This window comes from Vipera ursinii (assembly GCF_947247035.1).
Source record: "Vipera ursinii genome assembly, chromosome: 1".
Taxonomy (NCBI): domain Eukaryota; kingdom Metazoa; phylum Chordata; class Lepidosauria; order Squamata; family Viperidae; genus Vipera; species Vipera ursinii.
In genome coordinates this window covers 114,527,826-114,551,447 of record NC_139512.1, presented here as the reverse complement: position 1 = coordinate 114,551,447, position 23,622 = coordinate 114,527,826, and the positions used below count along the sequence as shown (strand labels likewise).

Sequence of the window (23,622 nt, the reverse complement as noted above, 5' to 3'; positions counted from 1 at the left end):
AAGTAGATAGCCTTAACTGATCTGTTTTAATTCTTGCCTTATCACAATTGTTGATTCACAAGATACAACAGAAGCAGGTGATGAGAATATAACCCTTTCCAATGGCTTTATAAGCATCTAGCATTTTTGAAACAGCCTAGGCTGCTTTTATGGGACTTTGAGCTTCTTAAAAAATTCTGGAGAAGTTGGTGTGCTTTTGTTTTGATCTGTTCAATCTTAGCTATTGCTTTTTATTGTTCAGGGTCTATGACTTACCTTTTCATCCTGCTTATCTCCATGAATATAAGAAGCAACCTCACTAGCAAACTTGTGAGTTGCAAAAACGTTTGTCTTCCAGTTCAGAACTGAAAATATGATACCATTAAAAATGAAAATCTTGCATTTCCATGTTTTCAATCAAGCTGTAAAAAACTTTCTATCTAGGTTTTCTGAATAAGTGTAATGACAAATATATAGACAAACATGGCTATCTCTGATATTGCTATCTAAAATGTACTAGATGTTTTAATGTCCTGTGACAGTTCCTGTGTGCAAGTTCTCAGGAAAATCCTGAAAGTATGTTTTGAAGAAAACAGTGTCCTGTGGCTGTGGTAATATAACACACTTCCCAGGATTAATTTAACCAGTTTCCTTAGTTATTTCAATCTTCTGGCCTAAAAAAATGATCCATAAACTAACCAGACAGGATGAATTCACCTAAAATGATAAAACTCCTTTGTGGTCTGTTTTATCCCAAAATAACCAAATGATGCTTAAAACAATGTTTATATAGAAAAAAATGTACAAATTTATATATTTAGGAAATAATGAAATGAAATGGAAATGAAGGTTTTTTGAAAAAGAGGCCCAGAGAGCTGCTCAAAACCACACAGAAAGGTGCCTTATGCAAATCAGGTCCTGGTCCACATATTACAATACTGTCTATTGTAATGAAACAAGTACCAGATTTCATAACTCAAAGTAGTATGTATGCTACTTTGAGGCTGTATTTCAAACATTCCATTTCAATGACTGGCTACCAGAATATTCTGCCTTCAGAAGGTGCCTAGATACTGAATACTAAATATTCCAATTTAAGGAATTCATCATCAAAATTGCTGAACTGTGATACCTTCTCATGCTGTGAGAAATTCAAAAGCTGTTATGTATAAACATTTGTAATTTGCCAACCTGTGTGTGTTGGCAAAATGTAGTTCAATATACAAATGTTTGAAATGTAAGATACCACCCAAAAGCACATTGTTACAGTTGAATAGTGCTTTTTTAATGAAACTAGAGAGCAGCATACAAAAAACTGCACATCTCCCCAACCCTTTCCTCATCCTCATCTCTGCCACTATCCCTATTAGAGAGTCAGCAGTGCATGGGTTTTGACCAAGTATTGTTACAGTTGCAGATCTACATGAAAAACCAACACAGAGGAAAACAAATATATTTAAAACTCTGGGCAATTTTCCATGCTACAGAAAACTGACACCAGCAGCTATAATGTACATGATGTTCCATCAGTCCAACACCCCATGTGTATCCCATAGTTTTTTATTACAGCAGAGAATAGGATCCAGCTGCTTTGCATCCTAGAAACAGAAGCTACAGGCTGTAGAATTTCAGGCTTCTGTCCATGCCTGTGGAAGCGAGGAACTTAGCATGGTGCCCGAAGGCTACTCCAGTTGTCAGCCCACTATGCTCTGTGGAAAAAAGACAGGACAGTCAGATGAGATATTTTCCACTCTATGATTATCTCTTCAAAGAAACAGAAGGGAGCAGAAATAACCGAAGCACTGATGCTAACCACCAGTACAAAAGGCAGTATTGTATAGCATCTCTGGACAGTGATACAAAAGCCAACAATCTCATACCTGTGAAATGAAGAACTTCTGTCCATTGCTTACAGATGAACACTTGGACATCAGTACCACCCAGGGCCAGATAGGTACCACTCTGATCAAAGATGAGAGACTTCACCTAAAGAGGAAAGGCACAGAAAATAGGTTTCTAGAAGCAAAGCATTATATGTTCACATCCTCTAGGACTTTACCAGCTAATACAAACAAGTAGGGAGAACTCCCTACTTTAAGGGAAGTGGGATCCTTGAAATGACCATTTCTGCTATGAATCTTACATTCTGAAATAGTTTGCTCCCCAATGTCAGGCATGGTGCCTTCCCTATTAACGTTCAGGAAATACTGCTCTTCTGCAGTCTTCCTGGAATAAATGTTAGTCTATGTCAGGGGTCGGCAACCTAAAAAAGAAAAAGAGCCACTGGGAACCGGTTCCATCACAAATTTAAAAAAGAGGGAGCCGCGTGCGTGTGTCCATGCACGCGCATGCGCAAAAAGGTTTTTTGCGCATGCGCGGACGCACGCGGCTGCCATTTTTTTAAAAATGAGATGGAACCGGTTCCCGGTTGCCCGACGGCGACGGCCCGTCTGCAAAGCTGCCGCTTTCGGCAGCTTTGCAGACGGGCCGTGGCAGCTTCCTCAAAGAGCGGCGCCCCTGCCCATTCCGAGAGGTGCGTGCGCACCTCTCCGAACGACCGGAGTTGCGCGCGCACCTCCCCAAACCTTTGGGGAGGTGCGCGCGTACCTCCGTGCGAAGGGGCAGCGGCGCCGCTCTTTGAGGAAGCTGCCGAAAGCGGCAGCTTCCTCAAAGAGCGGCACCGCTGCCCGTTCGCGTGGAGGTACGCGCGCACCTCCATAAAGGTTTGGGGAGGTGCGCGCGCAACTCCGGTCGTTCGGAGAGGTGCGCGCGCACCTCTCGGAATGGGCAGGGGCGCCGCTCTTTGAGGAAGTTGCCGCGGCCCGTCTGCTAAGCTGCCGCTTTCGGCAGCTTCACAGACGGGCCGCGGCAGCTTCCTGAAAGAGCGGCACCGCTGCCCATTCGCGCGGAGGTACGCGCGCACCTCCGGTTGTTCGGAGAGGTGCGCGCGCACCTCTCGGAATGGGCAGGGCCGCTGCTCTTTGAGGAAGCTGCCGCGGCCCGTCTGCTAAGCTGCCGCTTTCGGCAGCTTCACAGACGGGCCGCGGCAGCTTCCTGAAAGAGCGGCACCGCTGCCCATTCGCGCGGAGGTACGCGCGCACCTCCGGTCGTTCGGAGAGGTGCGCGCGCACCTCTCGGAATGAGCAGGGGCGCCGCTCTTTGAGGAAGCTGCTGCGGCCCGTCTGCTAAGCTGCCGCTTTCGGCAGGTTCACAGACGGGCCGCGGCAGCTTCCTGAAAGAGCGGCACCGCTGCCCATTCGCGCGGAGGTACGCGCGCACCTCCGGTCGTTCGGAGAGGTGCGCGCGCACCTCTCGGAATGGGCAGGGCCGCCGCTCTTTGAGGAAGCTGCCGCGGCCCATCTGCGAAGCTGCCGAAAGCGGCAGCTTCGCAGACGGGCCGCAGCAGCTTCCTCAAAGAGCGGCACCGCTGCCCATTCGCGCAGAAGTACGCGCGCACCTCTCCAAAGGTTTGGGGAGGTGCGCGTGCACCTCTCCAAACGGGCGGTGCCACTCTCCATTTGGAGAGGTGCGCGCGCACCACTGCCCGTTGGAAGAGGTGCGCGCGCACCGGGCGGCTGAGAGCCGCAAGAGACGGCTCAAAGAGCCGCATGCGGTTCCGGAGCCGCAGGTTGCCGACCTGTGGTCTATGTCACAACTGAATGTAGCCAGTAATTATTTGGGAATTACTATTATGGTTTGGATTATTTTGTATTGTACTATAATGTAAGCTCCTTAGAGTCTGCAGTTTGAGGGTGCACACAATTCAAAATAAACCAAGCTCTCACACAGAGGAAACAGATTTTGTCCCATCCCAAGGAAGATTCCAAAGCTTTAAAAGTAGCCAGATGAAATCTGTCAGAGGAGATTAAAATACAGCGGGCTCAAAAATGTACAATTTACAAACAAAATGCAACTAAACAAACCTCAAAGTTATTATCCAGCTGCAGCGTCTTAAAATTCTTCAGCTTGCGGAGATCCCAGAGTTTGACTGAGGAGTCATCAGCAGCAGTGGCCAAGTAGTAGCCATTCTCGGAGAAGGCAATGCTAGTAATGGGACCAGAGTGTCCAGGGAAGTTTGCGACATTAGTCCGTTCCTAAGGAAGGCAAGTAATTAGTGCTATTAGACTGATGTTGTACCCTCCAAAGAAATACAACTCATGTCTCTCCCCTGCCTTTGAGATCAGGCCTTTCAATAATATTCCTGTATAATGTTTTGAGCTCAATGTAACATTAACAGCAATACCTAGGAGTATACATAGTTCAGATAGATAGATCAGATTTCAAGAGATTAAAAAAACTGTTTGAAAGAAAATAAAATTAGCCTTTAGTGCATCACTAAAGTGCTTCCATTCGCTTTAGGTGACGTAATGATAACTAAAAAACTGTTATGTCACCTCTCAAATGATTTTCTCAAGACAATTTACACAATGATGTAGTTACCTTAAATCTTTGTACTGAATCCAGCAATAAAAACATAAACATAATTCTTTCAACTTATGAACAAAAGCATTAACCGACAATCAAAATAGTAGTGATATTTCTGAGCTCATATTTCAATTCATTAAGATTATGTGTTCCAAAAAGTATGCATTGCAACACTTTAAAACATAAAGTACTCTTGAAAAAATATAATGCTGAACTTAAAGCAGCAGATAATCTTATGAATTTAAAACACCAGATAATACAGCAGATAAACAGCAAATAAAACTATTCAGGATGTATTACTAGACTTCTGGGATATTCTAAATCTCCAAGCTCTAGTTAAGAGCTTTAAAGCATTTGTCATTCAAAGCCCTAAAAAGATAAGGATATTTTAGAATATGCATGGTCAGTGTCAGCAAATCCTTAATAATCAGTCTTGCAAAGTAAAACTTTCCAACATTTATCATAATACAAGCCAATTCTTACCTTTAGGTCCCAGATCTTAATCTGGGAGTCCATTGTTCCTGTCCCAAAAATAAGCCCGTCAGGGTGGAACTGAGCACAGGTGAGAGCTGCAGGAAAAGAGTAGTGGATCATCGTGTAAGTGAGGGAGCTCCTAACCAGGTTATTCCTACCCAGATGCCCAACACATTGAGACTACACTCACTCCAGCAGCTCTCACAGAATGCTAAATTTAGATTCTAAGTGTAAAATCCTTACCACAGCCAGACGTTTCATCTGTGACCTTGGTGAGAACACGGCCAGTCTGGATGTCAGAGAAAGCCCAATACTATAAAAAGCAAAGATTTGAGATTGTGTATAAGCAGTTGGCGCCAGAAGATCGTGACTTTCATTATTGTTATGTTGAATTCTTATTTTTTTTAAAAAAAATAATCTAGGCGAACAGACATTCTGAATTCACTCACCTGGTCATCAGAAGAGCTCAGAAGATAATCGCCAGTTGCATGGAGACTCAGCCCTGTGACAGCACTTTCATGGGCTCGTACAACCTGCACACAGGAGGCGCCAGAGACTGACCAAATCCGGATAGAGGCATCTGGAGATGCTGAGAACACCAGTTCCTGGAGGGCAAAGAGACGTCATCGCCTCAAATACCAATTCTGTAAGACCACGTGCAAGCCAGACGTCTTCAACTAATGTATGAGAAAACCTTGAAACCTTGTTTATGGTTGTATAAATATAATCCGTCTGATTTTCTCATGGAAAAATCCTGCAGAAAATCCAGAGCTCTTACCTGGGATGAGTGGAACACTACGCTGGTGACCTTCTTTGTGTGACCTTTCAGGGTAGCCAGGATCTGTTCTGAGCTCTTGTCAAAGACAACAACGTTCTTATCAGCACCACCTGCGAACAAGACAAAACTAAGAAACCAGGGCAGCTCGGCAGCAGAATCTATTAACAGAAAGCATTCTTCAGTGGTTGATTTAAAACATATATTACTGGCGTGATATTGCAGTAACATTACTACTAGTGTTTCATGGAAATAGACTTCAGCAACACAAAAATGAGTTATAAGCTACTATCCTTTTAAAGATAAACAGGGAGCAATAAACAGCACTCTGGGGGAAAAAGGAGGCAGAAGTCTTAACATACCTGTTAGGATCTTGTTGGTGTCAGAAGGACACAGGTCAAGAGCAAGGATGCCAGGGATACTGGCACTGTGCAATCCCTGTTTAAAAACACAAAAGTATTGCAATTAGGATTCCAAGGCTTCTCATATTATTCACTGACAAGCAAGCAACATAGGAGGAAGATTTTATAAAAGGTGTGCGTGGGGTTTGTATGTTGGTGTGTGTTTAGTCCATACTTTTGTTTGCTATTAGATATTGGATTTTGGTAGTAAAGACCAAAATCTACTGCAAAAATGAGGATGCAGAGGTACTAGGTGCATACTAGAAATTCTGTATTTTTGAAAGCCCCAAGTGCACATAATCTCTCAGACAATCCAGAGCAGAACAATACCTAACATGTAGAGAACTATCGTTAATGTAAATGTGCTCCCAATGAGGAAATTCACCAGCAGTGTTAAAGAAATTTAGCCATTTTCTGGACTCTTAGGATAATCTTCTCAATCGATCCTATATTTACCACGTGTGAAGCCACCTGCCGGTATCTATTAAGTTCTTCTGGTTTCACCAGCTCCTCTGGCACAGTCTTCCCTCTCTGTCAAAAGAAGAAAAGAGAACTCATCCACCAAGAACACAAACTACCTAGGACAAGCAACTGGATCTCTCTTAGCAATTCTTCTGCAAAGAAAATTTCTAGGCATATCCCAGAATCACCCAATTCCACAGCCAGCTTTAGTAAAAAGGGGCACTTGCCTTTTTCCGCTCTGTGGTCAGTACTGTGGCTTTGTCTTGAAGCTGCAAGAGAGAAAAATAATATTAGACATAGCAGCTTTAATAAAAAATTGAAGGCACAGTGATATAGGATAGGCAAAAAGTGTGTGTTTTACGCATAAAAACATCCTTTGAGAATGAAATGAACCACTTGAAACATTTTCAAAGTTTTGTAAAATCCTGAAACAGGCAATTTCGTCCTTGAAATTAGGTGTTTTGCAAAGTTACACACTCAGACTGATTCAAAGGAAACCTTTTTGCACAATCCTACTACAGAAATGGCACAATCACTTCTATGTATTTAACAGCTCAGGCCAATGTATTATAACTGTTTACTTGTAGTCCTGAGCCCAAAACATTTCTTACTTTCTGGATAATCTCTGGGGTCATTCCTGCCAACTCTCCTAGATCCATTGGTTCACCGGCACCCTGGAAAAAGAGCAAATAAAGCATTTCAGTTCAGAGAAAGAAGACACAGCATGAAAAGAATTACAAAATTACGAGGAACGTACCATAGGATTTGGTTGTGAAGAGGGTATAGCTTGGGGAACAATCATGCCAGCCTGGGGTTTCAGAGTTGCCAAAGCTGTGAAGAAAGAGATGATTTTTCAGGTTTAGCACAGTTGGCATAATGGGAGAAGGGCGGTATAGAAATTAAATTATTATTATTATTATTATTATTATTATTATTATTATTATTATTATTTATTATTATTATTTTCTTGGATACCATTTAAAAAATAAAATATTCTGTACCTTCTCTTGCAGCAGTCACCTCTTTGGTGAGACGAGCAATGACACGGCAGGCAGCATCATGCTGGTAGAGTGCATGAGAAAGTTCCTGGCGTGTAGTCTGAAGCTGCTGGCGCAAAGTGAAACTGTGTAGCATGACGGCATCCTGAAGGAAGTAATTTCACACATTAATATTGTAGGGGGCGACATATGGACATGCTGGCTTAGTAACTATGAATACACAGCACGCCAGCACATGCAGCCCATTAATTTCTGCCTTGGTCTTTCCACTCTTGTGAACAGAAAAAGCAAAGTGAAAATGGATAGCTTTCATGACATCTGAAATCAACTGATTTTTTTTAACTAATCCTTTGTTCTGTGAGCACAAAATCTGATTCTGGATGTTACACGAGTGGCAGAACTCTCTTGCTCACGATAAAATATGAATTCTGGATTACTGTATGAATAGATAGATAGATAGATACCCATTCATCTTGTAGGGCCTTCAGGATAGCTGGAATACTGGTAGCAGAAGGAGGCTTAGGCCGAATTGGGTGGGCAACTGTGAAAGAAATATATACAAGCATTAATTCTAAAGAACCCCAATATCTACCCTCACAAGTCTTTAAACCGTGGCTAGGACACTTATGTCAACTTTTAAGTGAATTATTTTTTTGCCTATTGTTGTGGGGTTTCTTCCAGTGTGATCCAGCTGGGGGTAGGATTGAAGACTATGGATGGCACTGGAAAAGCAAGGCTGCTATATTCATGCCTTGCTATTTTAAAACCAAAGGAGCTGAAAAAATCTGCAGAAGGGACAGATGTTTTATAAAAATTCGACCACAGACAATGATATAATTATAGTTGGAGACAGATGCTCAAGCAAATCGTATGGAAAGAGCAACATAGAAACAATGGACAATGTACAAAGTGAGAAAATGTGAATGTAAACAGAGGTGGTATTTCTGATTAGGGAGAAGTGCCAGATATACATTTTAGTCAGGAGTTGCTTTGGTTAGGGAGTTAGGCAGCATATAATTTAATAAATAAATGAGATCTATACATATAGCATTGTTCTAAATGGATTTGTTGAACAATCCTCTCCTTAAACCTGGCCCTGATATTTTGGAATCATTTCACATCTTACAATAAACTAACAAATTTTTTCAAGACTTTCCTACAAGGTTGTAAGAGATCAGTCAGATTAGGTAGTCTGCATTCAACAAAGTAATTCTCCTGATCTTCCTTACCTTTGATATCTAGCAGCTGTTCCTCAGACAGTGGCTGGTTGTTTACTGGATCAGTCCCATTCTCTGCAATATACTTTTCAATCAGTCTTCGCTCATAAACATGATTTGAGACTGGGGACAGACAGGGATGCTCTGGTACCTCATTAGAAACTGCAAGAAAAAAGATGGAGGTAGAGAAAAAATCATTAAAACAAACATCTTCTGTAAACTAAGTTAAACTGCCTTTGGATTTAAAAATATACAGAAATAACAGTAAGACCTCCCAATATATGGAACTTCAGATGGTTACAAACAATTAATATTCTGTTAGGATATCAAGTCCCAAAAGAAGATAAGCAAAACATTGATTTAATAATATCTAAAAAACCCTACGGTTGGAAATGTTATTTATGCAAATCAGATGCAAGACAATTCTTAAGGTCTTAAGATGGAAACGCCATGTACAAAACACAATCTGTAATTTATGCTATTATAGATGTAGTTAAACTGAAAATATAATTGGTAGGAAAATAAGAGATAAAATGTGATAGTGACAAATGCAAATGAATGTCTTCACTGAAAAGAAAATGAAAAGTTGATAGCAGTATTCGTGAAAAAGACCTGTTAATCATAAGCTAAATACAAGCAATGAAAAATCACAATAGTTGCCAAAAAACTGAATGTAAGTTTAATCTGTTTTGATGGTAGTTTCAAATTAGATCGTTGCATTCTGATTCAGGTAGCTCTAAAATATTGTGTCCATTTGTGGACCCCAAAAACAAGATTCAAAGTAAATGGCACAGGTAAGAGGACAACAAAGAAATCAGAGGGCCAGAAATGCTTATGAGACACTGAAGGAATTGGATAGGTTTAGCTTTGAGGGGAAAAAATAATTGGAGTAAGATAGCATTTTTGAAGTATCTGAAGTGGTTTAAATAATACAGGTCAAGAATTGATGCCCATTACTCCAAGATAAAGAATAATGATTGCAGAAAGGTGGATTCTAGCTGAGCAGATGAATACAGGAACTAATTATTTAGAGAGGTACAGGCTCCCCTTCACTGGATCTATACTAGCAAGGGCTGGATTGTAATTTGTAATTGATGATTAATTTGCATTCTCTGTGAGGGAGACGGTGGTTCAAAAATGTGATGAATATAACATTTTTGCACTGAGCAGATGGTTGGCCTTGATAGCTTTAATGGCTTCTTCCACTTCTATATGGATTACGTATTTGCACAATTCATCATAACCGAACTCAGTTTCTGTGACCAATTTAAAAAAACTCCCTAAGATTTATAAGTTGCTGCTGCTGTTAAAAGGGGAGTCTGCCTCTCTCTCTCTCTCGCCTTCCCCCTCCATGCGAGACCGCAGCTGTGCGGGAAGGAAGAACCCGAGCCAAGGAGATAGCGGGTCACTCACTGGAGCATATGAGAGACATGGCGCGCAGTATAATCCCCCCGCGGACGTTGTAAATATTATAATCCTCGGTTTAATCCTTATGGCTGTTTCGGGGGCCACGAGGCCAAGGAAGATGATTCGCCTCTCGGGAGCCCGCCTCAGCTTTTTTTTTTTTAAACGCCACCACACCGCAGGGCACGAATAGCGCGCGAACCTCCAGCGGAGGCCGGAAGCGGAATTTCTCCTCTCTCTCTCACGTCCCCCTTAGAGGAACAACCCCCGCCGCGTGACCTAACCGTCCGGCGAAAACAAGCTACTTCCGGATCCGGAGGACCCGGGAAAACTACCATTCCCGTCATGCACTTGTTCGGCATAACGCTGGTCTCGAAATACAGTATATGTAGCTAGAAAAATAGATTTATTCAGCGTCAGTTGCCGTGCTCCTGTAACAGAATGGAAACAATGGAGAGTGCAAAATAAATAAATAAAAAATCCACGTACTTATCCAATGTATCGAGCCAGCAGGAAAAGTAACAGCAAAAGTAACCAAATTACTTTTCATATAAACTTTAGACGACTTCGAAACACTGGAATCAGCCCTTCGCTGTGTTTGAAACTTGATTGTTGGCGATAGACCAAAAACGTCGATAGCGTGCCCAATTCGGAGGCAGAAATTGCCATAAATAGTTGAAGATTTAGGCGACAACAACATTGCGGAGGCTGACCGTTTGCAATTTTCATCGCTGCCTTAGAAACGTTTGGAAGCATGCCAGTGTTACGAGCGCAAAAAATGCACAGATAATTTATTTTTATGTTGCTCTTTTTCATTTACTACAGATGCCTTATGCCACTTCAGTCATTCCGATACTATAAGCAGTACACATATTATAATCATCGCAATCAAATAATAATAAAAGGAACTATCATATACCAAATTCAATAATCACAACCTATGGATCTCCGGCCACTTTCCCGCTACCCGCCCTTCGGGCAAGTTTTCACAAGCTTTCCATAAAGAAAGGTGCGGCTCTTATTTCTGAAGGGAAGGCACTCCGTGGGTAAGCTTAAAAGAGACTGCGGGTATTATATTTATATCTTGCAAAATAAATAATTACAGGAGTACAATTCTGAGCATGCTCCTGACTAGGATTTAAACCGTCTTCCGACGCTGCTTGGACTGCATTTCCCAGAAAGTAGCTGGACTTGGAGGCCGGGGCTGTTTTTTGAATTTCCCCCGAGGGAGAGAAAATAAATTGTCCATACCGCTGGAGCTGCCATTCCACTCCTTTTCTTCAAGCTCGGGACAAGGTAACTATCCACCCAACTTTCCTCGGCGGCAGCGGCGTCCGGTCCCCAAGGTGCGGGTAGCCTCGCCATTCCCTCCCGCACGAGTTCTTCCTTTAATGCAGCTCACCTGAAGTTTTCGGGGGGAGAAGCAGCTTCTCGCTTTCAGACAAGCTGACGAGAGAGTGGAGATTACCATTTACGAAGCGCTGCTCACGAAGGATGTTGCGGAAAATGTTGTGGCTTTCCTGTAGGTTGTGATTGAGCCAAGAAATGAACTTTAAAAAAAAGAGAATCGGATCTTGCTCAACTTGCTGGAAAATAAAGGTGGCGGTGGAAACGGGTCCTGAGATTGGTTATGCATTTGTTCTTACGTTTCTGGAAACAGGCTATATGATAGGGACACCAAGAGTGTGTAGAAGATTAATTTGGTTGTAATTGCCTCTTTATTTGGAGTAGTTTTTTTTAAAATCTATACCCAGTAGTTTGCCTAGAGTAGGTAAACTCTGTAGAGTTGGAAGCTTTTCCGAAGCAGACTTCAGACTTAGGAGATATGATTCGTTTTCTGGGTGAATCTGGAAATTCTGACTACTGAGGCTTGAAACAAAGCAGCAATTAAGGGAACTGTGTGGAGAGTTTCTAAGGACAGGCTGAGCCATAGGCTTTATTGTAAATGCCAACAATTTCACATCCTTTGAATTTTCAATTTTTTAAATAAGAATCTGGGGGTATTGCTGGGGAGATGCCATAATTGTGAAGCAATAGAAAATGACAATACAATCAGCATCAGCATTTGCATTTACCACCAGTTATGCAATTTTGTCTTCTCTAAGCATCAAGTAATAACCTATATTTTCCACGCCTTAGTTATACCATGTTGGCTGAACAAGCACTCTGGGGAACTAATGTTTAAAAGTACCTGGAAGTTCCAATTAGTGTAAACAGTTGCAGCTTGGTTGCTGTTTAGTGTTATGACATCTAAGCTGAATGATTGCAGATAGTGGCCGATTGCTTACTGCGCCCAGTTGAAGGTGTCGGCATTAACTTGTAATTCTCAAGCTGTGTAGGACGTGATTTTCAAAGCCTCTCCTCTTATAACCCTGTCTGGGTACGAACATGGAGAGAAATATGCTTTCTCTTAATCTGTGTTTTTTTTAACCATACTTGCAGAAAGACAGGGTGTGAAGACAAACACTGGAAAGATGATTGGAAGAAAACTTAATTTATGGAGTTGCCACCGCAAGATGATGCTCATCTCATTCTTGGGCACCATTGTCTTGCTGTCTTTCATGAACACCTGTTTTGCCAGTGCCCAACATCATCAAAGATCATCTTGGGAAAAGAAACGTGTGGAACCTGACTTTTTATTTGAAGTTACTCGTACTGTAAGGAAGACACTGGAGAATTTGATTGGTAAAGAGAACTTTCTGATGCTGAATGAGGTATGACAGAAGTGCTGTTCTTGTCTATATGTGTGTGTGTGTGTGTGTGTGTGTGTGTGTGTGTGTGTATGTATATATATATATATATATATATATATATATATATATATATATATATATATATATATATATATATATATCTGCGGAAAATAAGTCACATACTTATGAAATGAGTGACACAATTTGGGAAAATATATAGTTATATAGTTTTCTAGGAAATTATCCAGAGATAATTTCTACCTCTGCAAAGACCTTACCTGGAAAGTTAATACAACCTAGGTGGCCAGAAAGGCCCAACAGAGACTTCACTTTCTCAGGGTCTTGCGGAAGAGCAGGGTAGAACAACGGCTTATGACCCTCTTTTACCGGTCTACTATAGAGAGCGTCCTCTCGTACGGTATTGTGGTTTGGTATGCTGGTCTGACAGCCATGGATAGGAAAGCATTACAGAGGGTGGTGAGCACAGCACAAGAAATTGTGGGCTGTCCCCTGACACCACTGGATGACATCGCCAGGGCTCACTGCCTTGGAAGAGTGAGGAAAATTCTCAGGGACGACTCACACCTGGTCGGTATCTCTTTACTCTCCTACCATCGGGTAGGAGATATAGGAGTATAGCCAGCCGTACCAACAGGCCGAAGAACAACTTTTATCCATGGGCTGTTAGGCTTTTGAACAGGAAATAATTTTATAAACTTTATGCATGATTGACTTGCGAGTCCGGTGCGTTGTGCAATTAGCTCACATGGTGTAATAAGATTGAGGGTTTGTGTCACTGTAAGCTGGGGGTGGGGGCACGAAGGGAGGCTCAGCCAATCTCAATGTATACATGGTTGTACTTTGACAATAAAGGTTCATTCATTCATTCAGATAGAACACTCAATCATGCTGTTTAAAGAAAAACCTTGTTTACCAATAGTTAGTATATAATACGTCCATATCCTTCATGTTGATTTTTGAGTCTTCTCAGTTTTTCATAGGAGGAAATATTTCAGTATATTATTTCCTGAGCACTATTCAGGATTGATTTGTATCCCTTTTTTTAAAATAGGATTTTGGCTCAAAATAGCTCAGCTTTTCTTTACACAAACACACAAAAGGACCTAGGGAATGTCTTGTACTGCAGTTTTGGTTAGCTGATTGCAGTCTGTGAACATTCTTGATGTCCCCCCCAAGTAATGCAATGTAATAATTTGTAAATGATATTCAACTGAGTAAATATACTTGCAAAGAGTTAACATAACTGTAATCAATTTTAATATGTTATAAATGAATTCTAAGTTCCCTCTCTTCCACCATCAAATATTTTAGTTGAGTCTTTTCCCTCATATTTCATCCACAAGTGTTCATCAGCTCTTTAGGATATATTTTGAGAGTGCAGTATACCCTAAATGTGGAAGAAAAATTATTCTCTCTCCATCTTACTCCTAAAACCCTTTTTATCTTGTGGGTGGGTGTGCATGCATACACCCTTTTGACTCAGTCCTGAGCTCTGGAAACTGCCTGCAGAAGTCCCTACAGTTTTCTTGGGAAGATTTTAGAACTGGTTTCTTCTATTTTCAAAGGGATTCTAAACAGCTTATTCAGTATAATATGTTATAATGAGTATCCAATGGACGGAAAGAAAATATAAATTGATTTGCTTCTTCACAGGAATGACAGCTGCAAATTCCCACAAGTTTCAGATTGTAATACAAACCATTTTCTGAACGTCAAGTCCAAATCCACTACTTCTGTTTTTTTTAAAGAACAGATTTTCTGCTAAGTTTTCAAACATCAGACTCCTGATTATGCCAACATATGCTCCCAATTCAGTGTAAGCTACTCCGAAGTTCAGAAGTAATGTCATAGCTGGCAACCGTATTTTGTATAAATTACATGGAAAGATTTTCCCATAGCCTTAGAATAGTATCACAAAAACCTCCTGACTTCTCTGACCCCCACTTGGTTGAGAATGAAGTAGAGTTTCCAGGGGAGAAACCAATGCAGATGGAGTTCTGTGGGAATAAGGTCTCAGTTCTGCAAAATCCTTTTGAGTACTTGTGATCATTCGTCTTTCACAGACACTTTCACTTCAAAGATGGTGGGAGAATGAAAACGGTGGCGAAAGCATTGCCAAGCCAATAACTTTGTAAAAGCCATTTATACTTTTTTAAAGTATGCTGGGCAGGATAGAAGTCTCATCCTGGAAAGGTTTCCCATTGGATTGCAGCCTACTTCGATTGCACAATGGCTCTGACACTTTTAGTGGCTGGTAACTTCAAATCTGCTACTATATCAACCAAGCAGGCTCTTAGTTTTGTGCACGATTCCTAACTCTTTTTGCCATTCAGAGCGCATGTGCTTTGATGCTTTCCATTTGGTTTACAATTTTAGTCATCTGTTAAATCTGCACCTTATTATCACTGCTCGATTTAATCCCAACTCATTTCAGCACTGGAGGGAGCTGCAGGCCTACTATTTGCTATGTGGCCCAGGCGATCCCCTTTGTGGTAAATTGACATGTATTATTTAGAGTTGTTCAGAATGTTTGATAATAAGTGCTGTAGAAGAATTCTGTGTTCTCTTATTTGGTCTCCTTGCAGAATACGTCTGCCCTGCTTTGGATAGTTTCCTCTGGAATCTCTTCAGCTTTATCTGTTGTGGCTCGAATTGTAGGGCAGTTTCTTACATCCTTTGGATTGGCTGGTAAGTGACCAGGTTATTGGCATAGTGGGGGGGGGGGAAAGATGCAAGTTAACAGAAGAAGTTCAGCATGCTGCAATCTAACAGTATCAAGGGACACAGTCCTATTCTTACTTTAGTCCCCCTTTCAAATTTTGTGGTATTGTCTTCCAATTAAGCAAAGGAAGGATTGTGATATTAAATGTGTGCCTAAACTGAATCACTATGAGTGGGAATCAGCATGCTTTTTTTGCAGCAAAAGCCAATCTGGTTTGGTTTCTAGTAATCTTAGGCTAACAATGTACCGTAGCATGTGTATTGTTGTCAGTATTCTTTCAGAAAGTTATTAGTTTCTTCAAAGAGGTGTTTGGAACGTGGCTCAATATCCCAAAACAAACAAACTCACTTGGAATTCCAGCAACAAAGTTTTATTTAAAAAGCGTTTGCAAAGGCTTGGTGAACTGAAACACACACAGGAGTTCAGTCACACCTTAAACAGCTGTTTCACACATTTTTATATTCCCCCCTCCCTTATCACACTCAACACCCCTTTCCCAATCATCCGAAAACTACTCCGGTCCACCTAAAACCACTGCCCCCCTACCCTACCATTTTTCAAGAAGCCCCCTTTGTGCCCATCCTGTCTATCACCATCTGCTATTCTATGAACGAACCTTGCTTTTTATCTGTCTGTGGTTATGCAATGAGCTCTAGACTTACAGGTGTTATTTTCCTACTACTTGCGGTTTCAGTTAGCTAGCGTTTTCAACTTGTCACATTTGTACTTGTCAACTTTTAGATGAGATAGAGAGACAACCGTTATTACTTAGGATTTTCAGGTGGGTTCTTCTAATGTCCTTTAGACTCATTAGAAATTTCTGAATAATATTTTATTCCTTTCAGAGGTAAAATTGAACTCAGAAGATACCCATGTTGTTTTCTTGATGACAAGGTGAACGAATAGATACTCTTCAATCTTTCTGATAGCCCTTTCTTCAACAGTTCAATCCTGGGTAGTTTTTTGAGAGAAACCCAAGTTGAGCCATTTATGTTTGCTACTAAGTATTCCCAAATCTTAAGCTATCTTGGGAGCTTTTGGGGTGGCCTAGCCATACCACTGGTAGATCCCACGCCTCTCTCTGGTTGCCAATTTTGTATACTTTTCTGCTAATCTGGAAGAAAAGCCTTTTTCTTCCCTCCCAATAGGCTTCCTTACTGACATCCTCAATGCTTTTCTTTTGGAAAATATGTTGCTGACCAGTTATATGGCAGAGAATGTTACATTGGCATCTTTTTGCCTTCATCATAAATGCACTTTGTCCTTGGGGTGTGTGTGCATTTTCTAGTAGGAAAGGTCCACTGGGTTTAGCAGAGTCAGTTTCCAAATACAGGATGCTCAGGATGTAGTCTTGTGTCTTTCCAGAACTGATGAATGTATCTAAAAATATATTTAAATATGAACATGTCTATTGCAAAAACAATACTATACCCCTGTCCAGATCGATGAAATTAAAGGTAACTTTGCTGATGTTTGTATATCTCAGAAAAGTCAGTTTTGGTTCATTACAAATGAGCATGATTGCTAATAATTTGATGTATCTTAGCTCTTTCTCACCTCAGAAATAACAAAGTACACCCAGCAATCTTCATGGTTTGTTCAGCATTATATCAGAATTAAGGCCTGTGATTGGTTCCTCCATAACAAGCTGGAATCTGAAGTTAAGAACAAGGATTGGCTTCCTATTCTATTGTAATAGCAGACCTTAGATTTATGTAATGGCTGAGATTTTGTTATGGGAGTAGGTTTATAGTATTGGACTTTAGTCAAATTAGAGTTTGAGTTCATTAAGGCTTTTGGTTAAAATTAGTGCCGGGATAATGCCTGAGAGCACTGTTTTATGCCTTAGATTTATATTACAGTTGAGATTTTTTTAGAGACTCAGTTTACAGTATTTATTTGCACTGGAATTATGGTAAACTTAAGGTTTGGGATGTTTAAGGTTCAAGGTTACATTGTAATGTCAGTATTATTATAAGGGCCAGGATTAGCATTTTTATGGTTAGCTGTAATTGTCATAGCAAGTCCTGCTATGTAGCCCCTTTGGGGCAGAGTGGCAGGATGTTTCTAGGAGAGATGACAATGTAGCAGGAATATTTTCTTCCAGGAGGGTCACCCAAGATATGGTGGTCATGCCAGCTGCCTAAGAGATAATATTAAAATCCTGAATGAGTGTCTGAAGTCTCAGCCCTGACAAGATCAATTAGCCTTGGTCTTAGATAGGTTGTATTTTCACAAAACTGTTGAGCTATCTAGGGATTGCCCTGAACTTATAGGTGGGAGTTGGGCAGCCAATAAATAAATAAATAAGCAGCCACCTATATAGGAATGTTGATGAAGACAAATGGGAACTTTATGACAATAACAAAGTGTCGTTTCATATTGCAGTATGCAGGAGAAGGCAATAGTAAATCACTCCTGTATTTTTTTAACAAGAAAATCACATGGCTAGACAATATAAAGCGATTGATAATATAGCACTGGAAGATGGGCTTCTCAGATCTGATGCCATTCAAGATGCTAAAGAGGAACAACACAAAAAAATCGAATTGATTATATTTATGAGACAAAAAGGTGAAAGAGTTCAGTTATAATAGCAAAGACTGACTGAAACAGATTTGAACTGCTCATGTTTAAATTTCAAGTAAGCTAAAATGGAAGAACAAAGCCAACTGGTTTCTATGATATGTTCCTGAAAGCTCATCATTTTCAAGAATTCCAGGAATCTCTTTGATGTCCTGGACTTCGCTGATAAGGAACTAAAGAATGAAATCAAGTACAAGTTGCTAGGGCTAAATGTGAAAAGAAGCTGCCAAAGACCAAAAACAGAGGAAAACAGTGTCAAAACAGTAAAATTGACAAAACAAAGCCAATAAAGACATTACTGTATCTCAGAACAAACTTAATAGCTGTTAGAAGATATTTATTTATTTTATTTATTTTATTGGATTTGTATACCGCCCTATTCCCGTAGGACTCAGGGCGGTTTATAGGGCAGTTAAAACTATGAATGCAAAAAATTAAAAACAAATAAAACAAATTAAATTCAAGCCCCAAGAGTAAATCTAAAACCCAGTTAAATTAACAACCCCACAGTCTGGACCAACCAGATCGAAGAGCCAAGTTTTCAGGTCCCGGCGAAATGAGCGAAGGTCAGGGGCAGTCCTAAGTTCCGTGGGTATTTGGTTCCATAGGGCAGGCGCACCCACAGAGAACGCCCTTCCCCTGGGAATAACCCGCCGTCATTCATTAACCGGCGGTACCCTGAGAAGGCCCTCCCTGTGGGGGCGCACAGGACGATGGGAAGATGAAGAAGATATAACAACATCTGTGAAGAGATTAAAGATGGAAATAGCAAAACCAAGGAAAGTCTTGATTTCTAAATGCAGGAGATTCCAACCATGAATTGGTATGATGTGGTAGTACTTACTGTGCCACTAATTTTTAACTGTGGTCCTTGATGATTGGAACTCTAATCTTAACACTAGCTTAATCTTATCTCCCATGCAAATATATGCTGTAAAATCCATACTGCTTCTATAGACTTAAACTCAACCCGGAAAAGATTGAATTACTGTGGCCTTTTGGAACCCACCCACCCCGCCAGGGCAAGGGATGTTTTATCTTTAATCTAAATGAGATTACCCTTTTTCTTTTGGGACTGATATGCAAGTTGGCAATCTTGTTGGACTCACAGCTCCTGCTCAATTGGGTGGGTTGAAGAAGTAGAAGCCATGGCTAAGAAGGCCTTTCAACAATTCCATCCTGTGTGCCAATTTTGTCCTTACCTGGACCAGGAGACCTTTCAGATAGTCTCTCACAATTTGATTGCCTCACATATGAACTACCGCAATGAGGCTGCTCTTAGAAATTATTTGAAAATTGCAGCTGGTTCAGAATGTGCTGGCACAGCAATTATGGGCATAACTTATAAGTCTGTGTAGTACCTTTGCTCCTTGAACTGTACTGATTGTCAGTAGACTTCAGGATACAATTCAAGGTGCTATAAGGCCCTCCATGGCATAGGGTCTTGTTATCTAAAGACCATCTGTCTTTGGTGACCTCTGCCCAGCCTCTATGATTGGACAGAATTGCCATGCTGAAGATCCCATCCACAAAACAGGTTCATCTGATAAGACCTTAGGAAGTGTGCATTGTCTGTTGCTACACTGTTCCCCCCACCCACCCCAGAGTTATCTGGCTCCCACCCTGCCTTTGTTCCAAAGAGTTCTGAAAACATGTCTCTCTTTCTGGGCTTTTGGTTAGAGTAAGAAGTTGGTCTTGTGTGTTTGATTGCCTTTCAATGGTTGTTTGTCTACCAGAGTTTAAAAGTATATTATATGATTATTTTTTACTGTATGTCACCCAGATATGGGGTAGTACCCTAATCCTTATAAATTTCAAAAATGTATTCATATAAATCTTAAGACTTGTTCAGCTATGAGGTTAATCATTCCATGGATTGAAATTTCCTTGAGTGTTTGTATCAGTGCTGAGAGGGGAGCAAACGGATAATTCCCCACCCTCCTTGTTCAGAATGAGTCAAAGAAGCAGCCCAAAGCTTAATAGGCAAAGATTTATGCCCATAAAATGCCCACCTGCTGCTCTGTGCATACTGGAATTAATCTACACCATGAGATAAGAAAGGAGGAATTTGTTTGAACTGTAATACTTAACACTTGAGTGTAGCTGTTCTTTGCAAGTAGCTAGTAAGCATGTTTCTTTCCTGCATGCAATAACACTTCCTCCTAAACTACCGTAGATGTAGACCGTCCTGGCTGAAAATTTGACTTAATTCACCTGGGGTACCATGTGGGAAAGGCTGTCGTAGTGCTTCATTAGACTGAACATATTGCTATTTTCTTCTTTTTTTATTTCAGGAGATGGATTAACACAGTTTCTGAAGCTGAGCCCTGACCAGGTTCAGGCACTGCTGCTCTGGAGCCTGGCTGCCCTGATTAGCTATTGGGTGCTCTCGTTGCTGTTCAGCCTGTTGCTCACTATTTTGAGCCGCATCATGTGGGGCCTCAAATTTCTTCTCTTTGGAGGCTGCTTTGCATTTATTGTGTTTACCGTGCCTGACCGTCCAGTACAGGTTTTACTTCTGTTGGCCTTGCTGACTCTCTATGTCTTGCTGGGTTGGCTGAGTGGATCCTATCGCTCTGGTGCGAGGCTGGAGGCTAAAGTGCACAGCTTGGAGCGCCAAGTGGAGGAACTGCAACGCCGGCAGAGACGGTCTCCCAGGTACCTGGATGAAGAATAAATTTCAGGCAGGGGGCTGACCGCATTTCCTCCAAGAAGCAGCTACATTTCCCTCCTCCTCTATCCCTTACATTGCTTCTTTTTCAGTCTGTCGATGTTCCTGGATGGTATCTTTTCCACCTACTACCATTTAGGAGGATGGAAGTCCTCCCTAAGAAAATGATCGCACCTGACCTACTATAGCTTTTCCGTTGGTAGTGACATTTAGAAAAGCTTTTTCTCTACTTTTGTCTCCTTATTTTCATTTCCCTTCTCGGGCTCACTCTGTTTTTCATTTGACTCATGGCAGTGTCTTTAAAGACAATGGGCCTGGTAATGAAAAATGCTTATTTTTAAAAAGAAAAAAAACACCAGCATTTCATGACTGGGGATAAGAGAATGAGGATTTACACAGTTCACAACCGGTCCTTGGACATGATTATTCTACACTATCATGCTTATATTTATAAAACTCAGTGCCTCTGGGAAAGTTAAAGATGACTACTCTGTTTGTGTTTGCTCCATGCAGCAATCAGAACATTGTGCCTGTTGAAGTTGTTTTAATGCAAGCCAAAGATGCCTTTTAAAAGCAAGTTTACATAATTTTCTTTTGCATGCCAGTGCTCTGTGTGAGACGGTTTTGACAAGTGGTGTTCCCCTGCTGATCCAGAACAGAGATAAGCCATAAACAAACAATCAAGGGAATATACACAGGCCTTCTCTCCAGACTGAATTTATATTGCAAGTAAGCAAAACCATAAATTCAGACTTAAGACTTCTTTGCCTATTGGAGAATGGAGACCTGTTGTTTACAATACATATAAGAAAATACACTGTTAGCAGCATATTGTTTGCCTATATACACATATATATATAAATAAATATACTTTAGATAATTTGAATAGTTTGCTACTGTTTTCCAAATAAAGGCTATCTAATCACATCCCATTGTCCTTGGCTGCTTTTTCAGGTCCTAAAGGCAGGAAATACACAGGTATGTAAGCTGGATGCAAAAAGGATTGTGGATATACAGGCTTATATTGGTATCTTTTTCCTCAGTGCAGAATCTTGTAGAGTGAACTTATGACGGTGGGGGAAGACAGTGACTTCTAGTTTGACTGGACAAAGCAACGTTTTTTTCAACCATTATGCTACAGCCATACATACATTTTGCACACCTTGAGATTAGATGGAATTGGAATGGGGTGGGGATCACCTTTCAGGGTAAATCTGTTCCATGTAGAGCAGGGGTGTCAAACTCAATTTCATTGAGGGCCGCATCAGCATTGCGGTTGCCCTCAGGGGGCTGGGTGGGTATGGCCTGGGTGGGCGTGGCCTACTGGGTGGGCGTGGCTAGAGTGCGTATGGCCTACTGGGTGGGCATGGCCAGCTCTACAACGTTCGCATCAAGGGTGCCTATGGGGGCACAGATCTGAGGGTCTCTGGCAGAAGGAGGGTCTCTGGGCCAGGGCCAAGGCAGTGGGGGCCGTTCCCTCACTGTTTCCAGGATGGCTTTGCGGGCCGCATGAAACCACTTTGCAGGCCGGATCCGTCCCCCGGGCCTTGTGTTTGACATGTCTGATGTAGAGGGTAAATGTCTCACATATGAGGTGAGGGTATAAGCATGCAATCACAATACAACACCAAACAGTAATAGCAACAGCACTCAGACTTATATACAGTGCTTTACAGGCCTCTCTAAGGTTTACAGAGTCAGGTATGCTCATTTTATGCAGGCTCATTCTATGACATATTCAAGGAAGTTTATTTTTAAGAAGCTCTTGAAAGACTTTCTGTACTAGTGTGTAACTTTTCACTAAGCCTGTACCATTGTGGAATGCAGGCTAAAGGTTATGGGCTGTCTGTACAGGTAGTCCTTGACTTACAACCTCAATTGAGACCAAAATTTCTGTTGTTAAGTGAGACAGTTTTTCAAAGTGAGTTTTGCCTCATTTTACGACCTTACTTGCCACAGTTGTTAAGTGAATCACTGCAGTTGGTAAGTTATTACCCTGTAATTAGGGGCATCTGGTCTCCCCATTGACTTTGCTTGTTAGAAGGTTGCAAAAGGTGATCATGGGGCCTTGGGACACAGCAAGAGCTCATAGATTTCCTTATCTGAGTCAGAAGGGCCAAAGTGATAGTAAACAGACTCAGAGAGACAGGATAAAAGAGAAGGAAATGGCCACAGCAAATTTCAAGCTGGTATCATTTTCTACCAGTTCAAGGCTAAATGGAAAGCCCTTCTACTCAGCAGTAGGGAAGACTCTTGAGTGTTTTTATTCTTTGTCTGCGTGAAAGAAAATGTGTTTTGTGGCAAGAAATATAACTAGTAGCTCTGCCGTTCTTTGATGAGCAAGAGGAGACAACCTCTAGTGGGTACTGATTTCACATCCAAAAATGGAGCAGTTGGTTTGATGAAAACTTCAAATGGTTAAAAACTGCCGGCCCATAAGCAGAGCTCATTTATCTTGATGGTACTTTATTCCAGTAAGCTAATGTATGATTCTCTCTAGCCATTCATAATTTTGCCTTGGCAAACTGAAGACACTAATTGCTCTATTGTTCATTTCTCAAGCCAGCCTCATTCATTTTTAAGTAACAGCTTCTTTGTCATGGTTGTTATTTTATTAATATAAATTTTATTTACAGGCTACTTTAAAAAGTCTGTTGCTAGTCGTGCCAATGCAAATAGGTCATAGCAGTGATCAGACCACATTCTTAAGCTTGTTACAATAAAGCAATAATTTTTTTCTGCAATTCATATTAGAAAATATACTGTAACCTGCTTATATAGCTGCACCAGCTAA

At 41.2% G+C, this 23,622-nt stretch overlaps 2 protein-coding genes across 3 annotated transcripts; one reads left to right on the top strand and one right to left on the bottom strand.

Annotated features, from left to right (window-relative positions):
• Positions 1-1,416: 1,416 nt before the first annotated feature.
• On the bottom strand, positions 1,417-11,534 carry LOC310636412 (pre-mRNA-processing factor 19-like). 2 transcript variants are annotated; one of them, XM_083356214.1, is made up of 16 exons: positions 11,387-11,534; positions 8,744-8,893; positions 7,979-8,055; positions 7,518-7,659; positions 7,274-7,347; positions 7,128-7,190; positions 6,740-6,785; positions 6,511-6,581; positions 6,016-6,091; positions 5,657-5,766; positions 5,328-5,483; positions 5,122-5,191; positions 4,888-4,973; positions 3,903-4,073; positions 1,860-1,965; positions 1,417-1,688 (listed from the first exon to the last, which is right to left on the bottom strand). In XM_083356214.1, the coding sequence occupies exons 4-16, from the start codon at positions 7,648-7,650 to the stop codon at positions 1,591-1,593; spliced, it is 1,260 nt and encodes a 419-aa protein (XP_083212340.1). In that variant the 5' UTR covers positions 7,651-7,659; positions 7,979-8,055; positions 8,744-8,893; positions 11,387-11,534; the 3' UTR covers positions 1,417-1,590. The 2 variants fall into 2 exon arrangements, with proteins under 2 accessions (XP_083212340.1, XP_083212339.1); XM_083356213.1 differs by lacking the exon at positions 11,387-11,534 and adding an exon at positions 10,145-10,374.
• Positions 10,650-21,748, top strand: TMEM109 (transmembrane protein 109). The gene is made up of 4 exons (XM_083356288.1): positions 10,650-11,431; positions 12,578-12,849; positions 15,435-15,537; positions 20,452-21,748. Exons 2-4 carry the CDS (start codon positions 12,610-12,612, stop codon positions 20,832-20,834), a joined length of 726 nt encoding a protein of 241 aa, XP_083212414.1. The 5' UTR covers positions 10,650-11,431; positions 12,578-12,609; the 3' UTR covers positions 20,835-21,748.
• The last annotated feature ends 1,874 nt before the right edge of the window (positions 21,749-23,622 follow it).

Bases quoted from the DNA above. Each gene is read 5' to 3' on its own strand.
- LOC310636412 (XM_083356213.1), bottom strand. The intron at 7,348-7,517 runs GTACAGAATATT...CTTTCTTCACAG, and splicing joins GGTGACTGCTGCAAGAGAAG to CTTTGGCAACTCTGAAACCC. The intron at 6,582-6,739 runs GTGCCCCTTTTT...TTTGACAGAGAG, and splicing joins CACAGAGCGGAAAAAGGCAA to GGAAGACTGTGCCAGAGGAG.
- TMEM109 (XM_083356288.1), top strand. From the start codon at position 12,610: ATGATTGGAAGAAAACTTAATTTATGGAGTTGCCACCGCAAGATGATG. The intron at 12,850-15,434 runs GTATGACAGAAG...GTCTCCTTGCAG, and splicing joins ACTTTCTGATGCTGAATGAG to AATACGTCTGCCCTGCTTTG. The intron at 15,538-20,451 runs GTAAGTGACCAG...TTTTTATTTCAG, and splicing joins TACATCCTTTGGATTGGCTG to GAGATGGATTAACACAGTTT.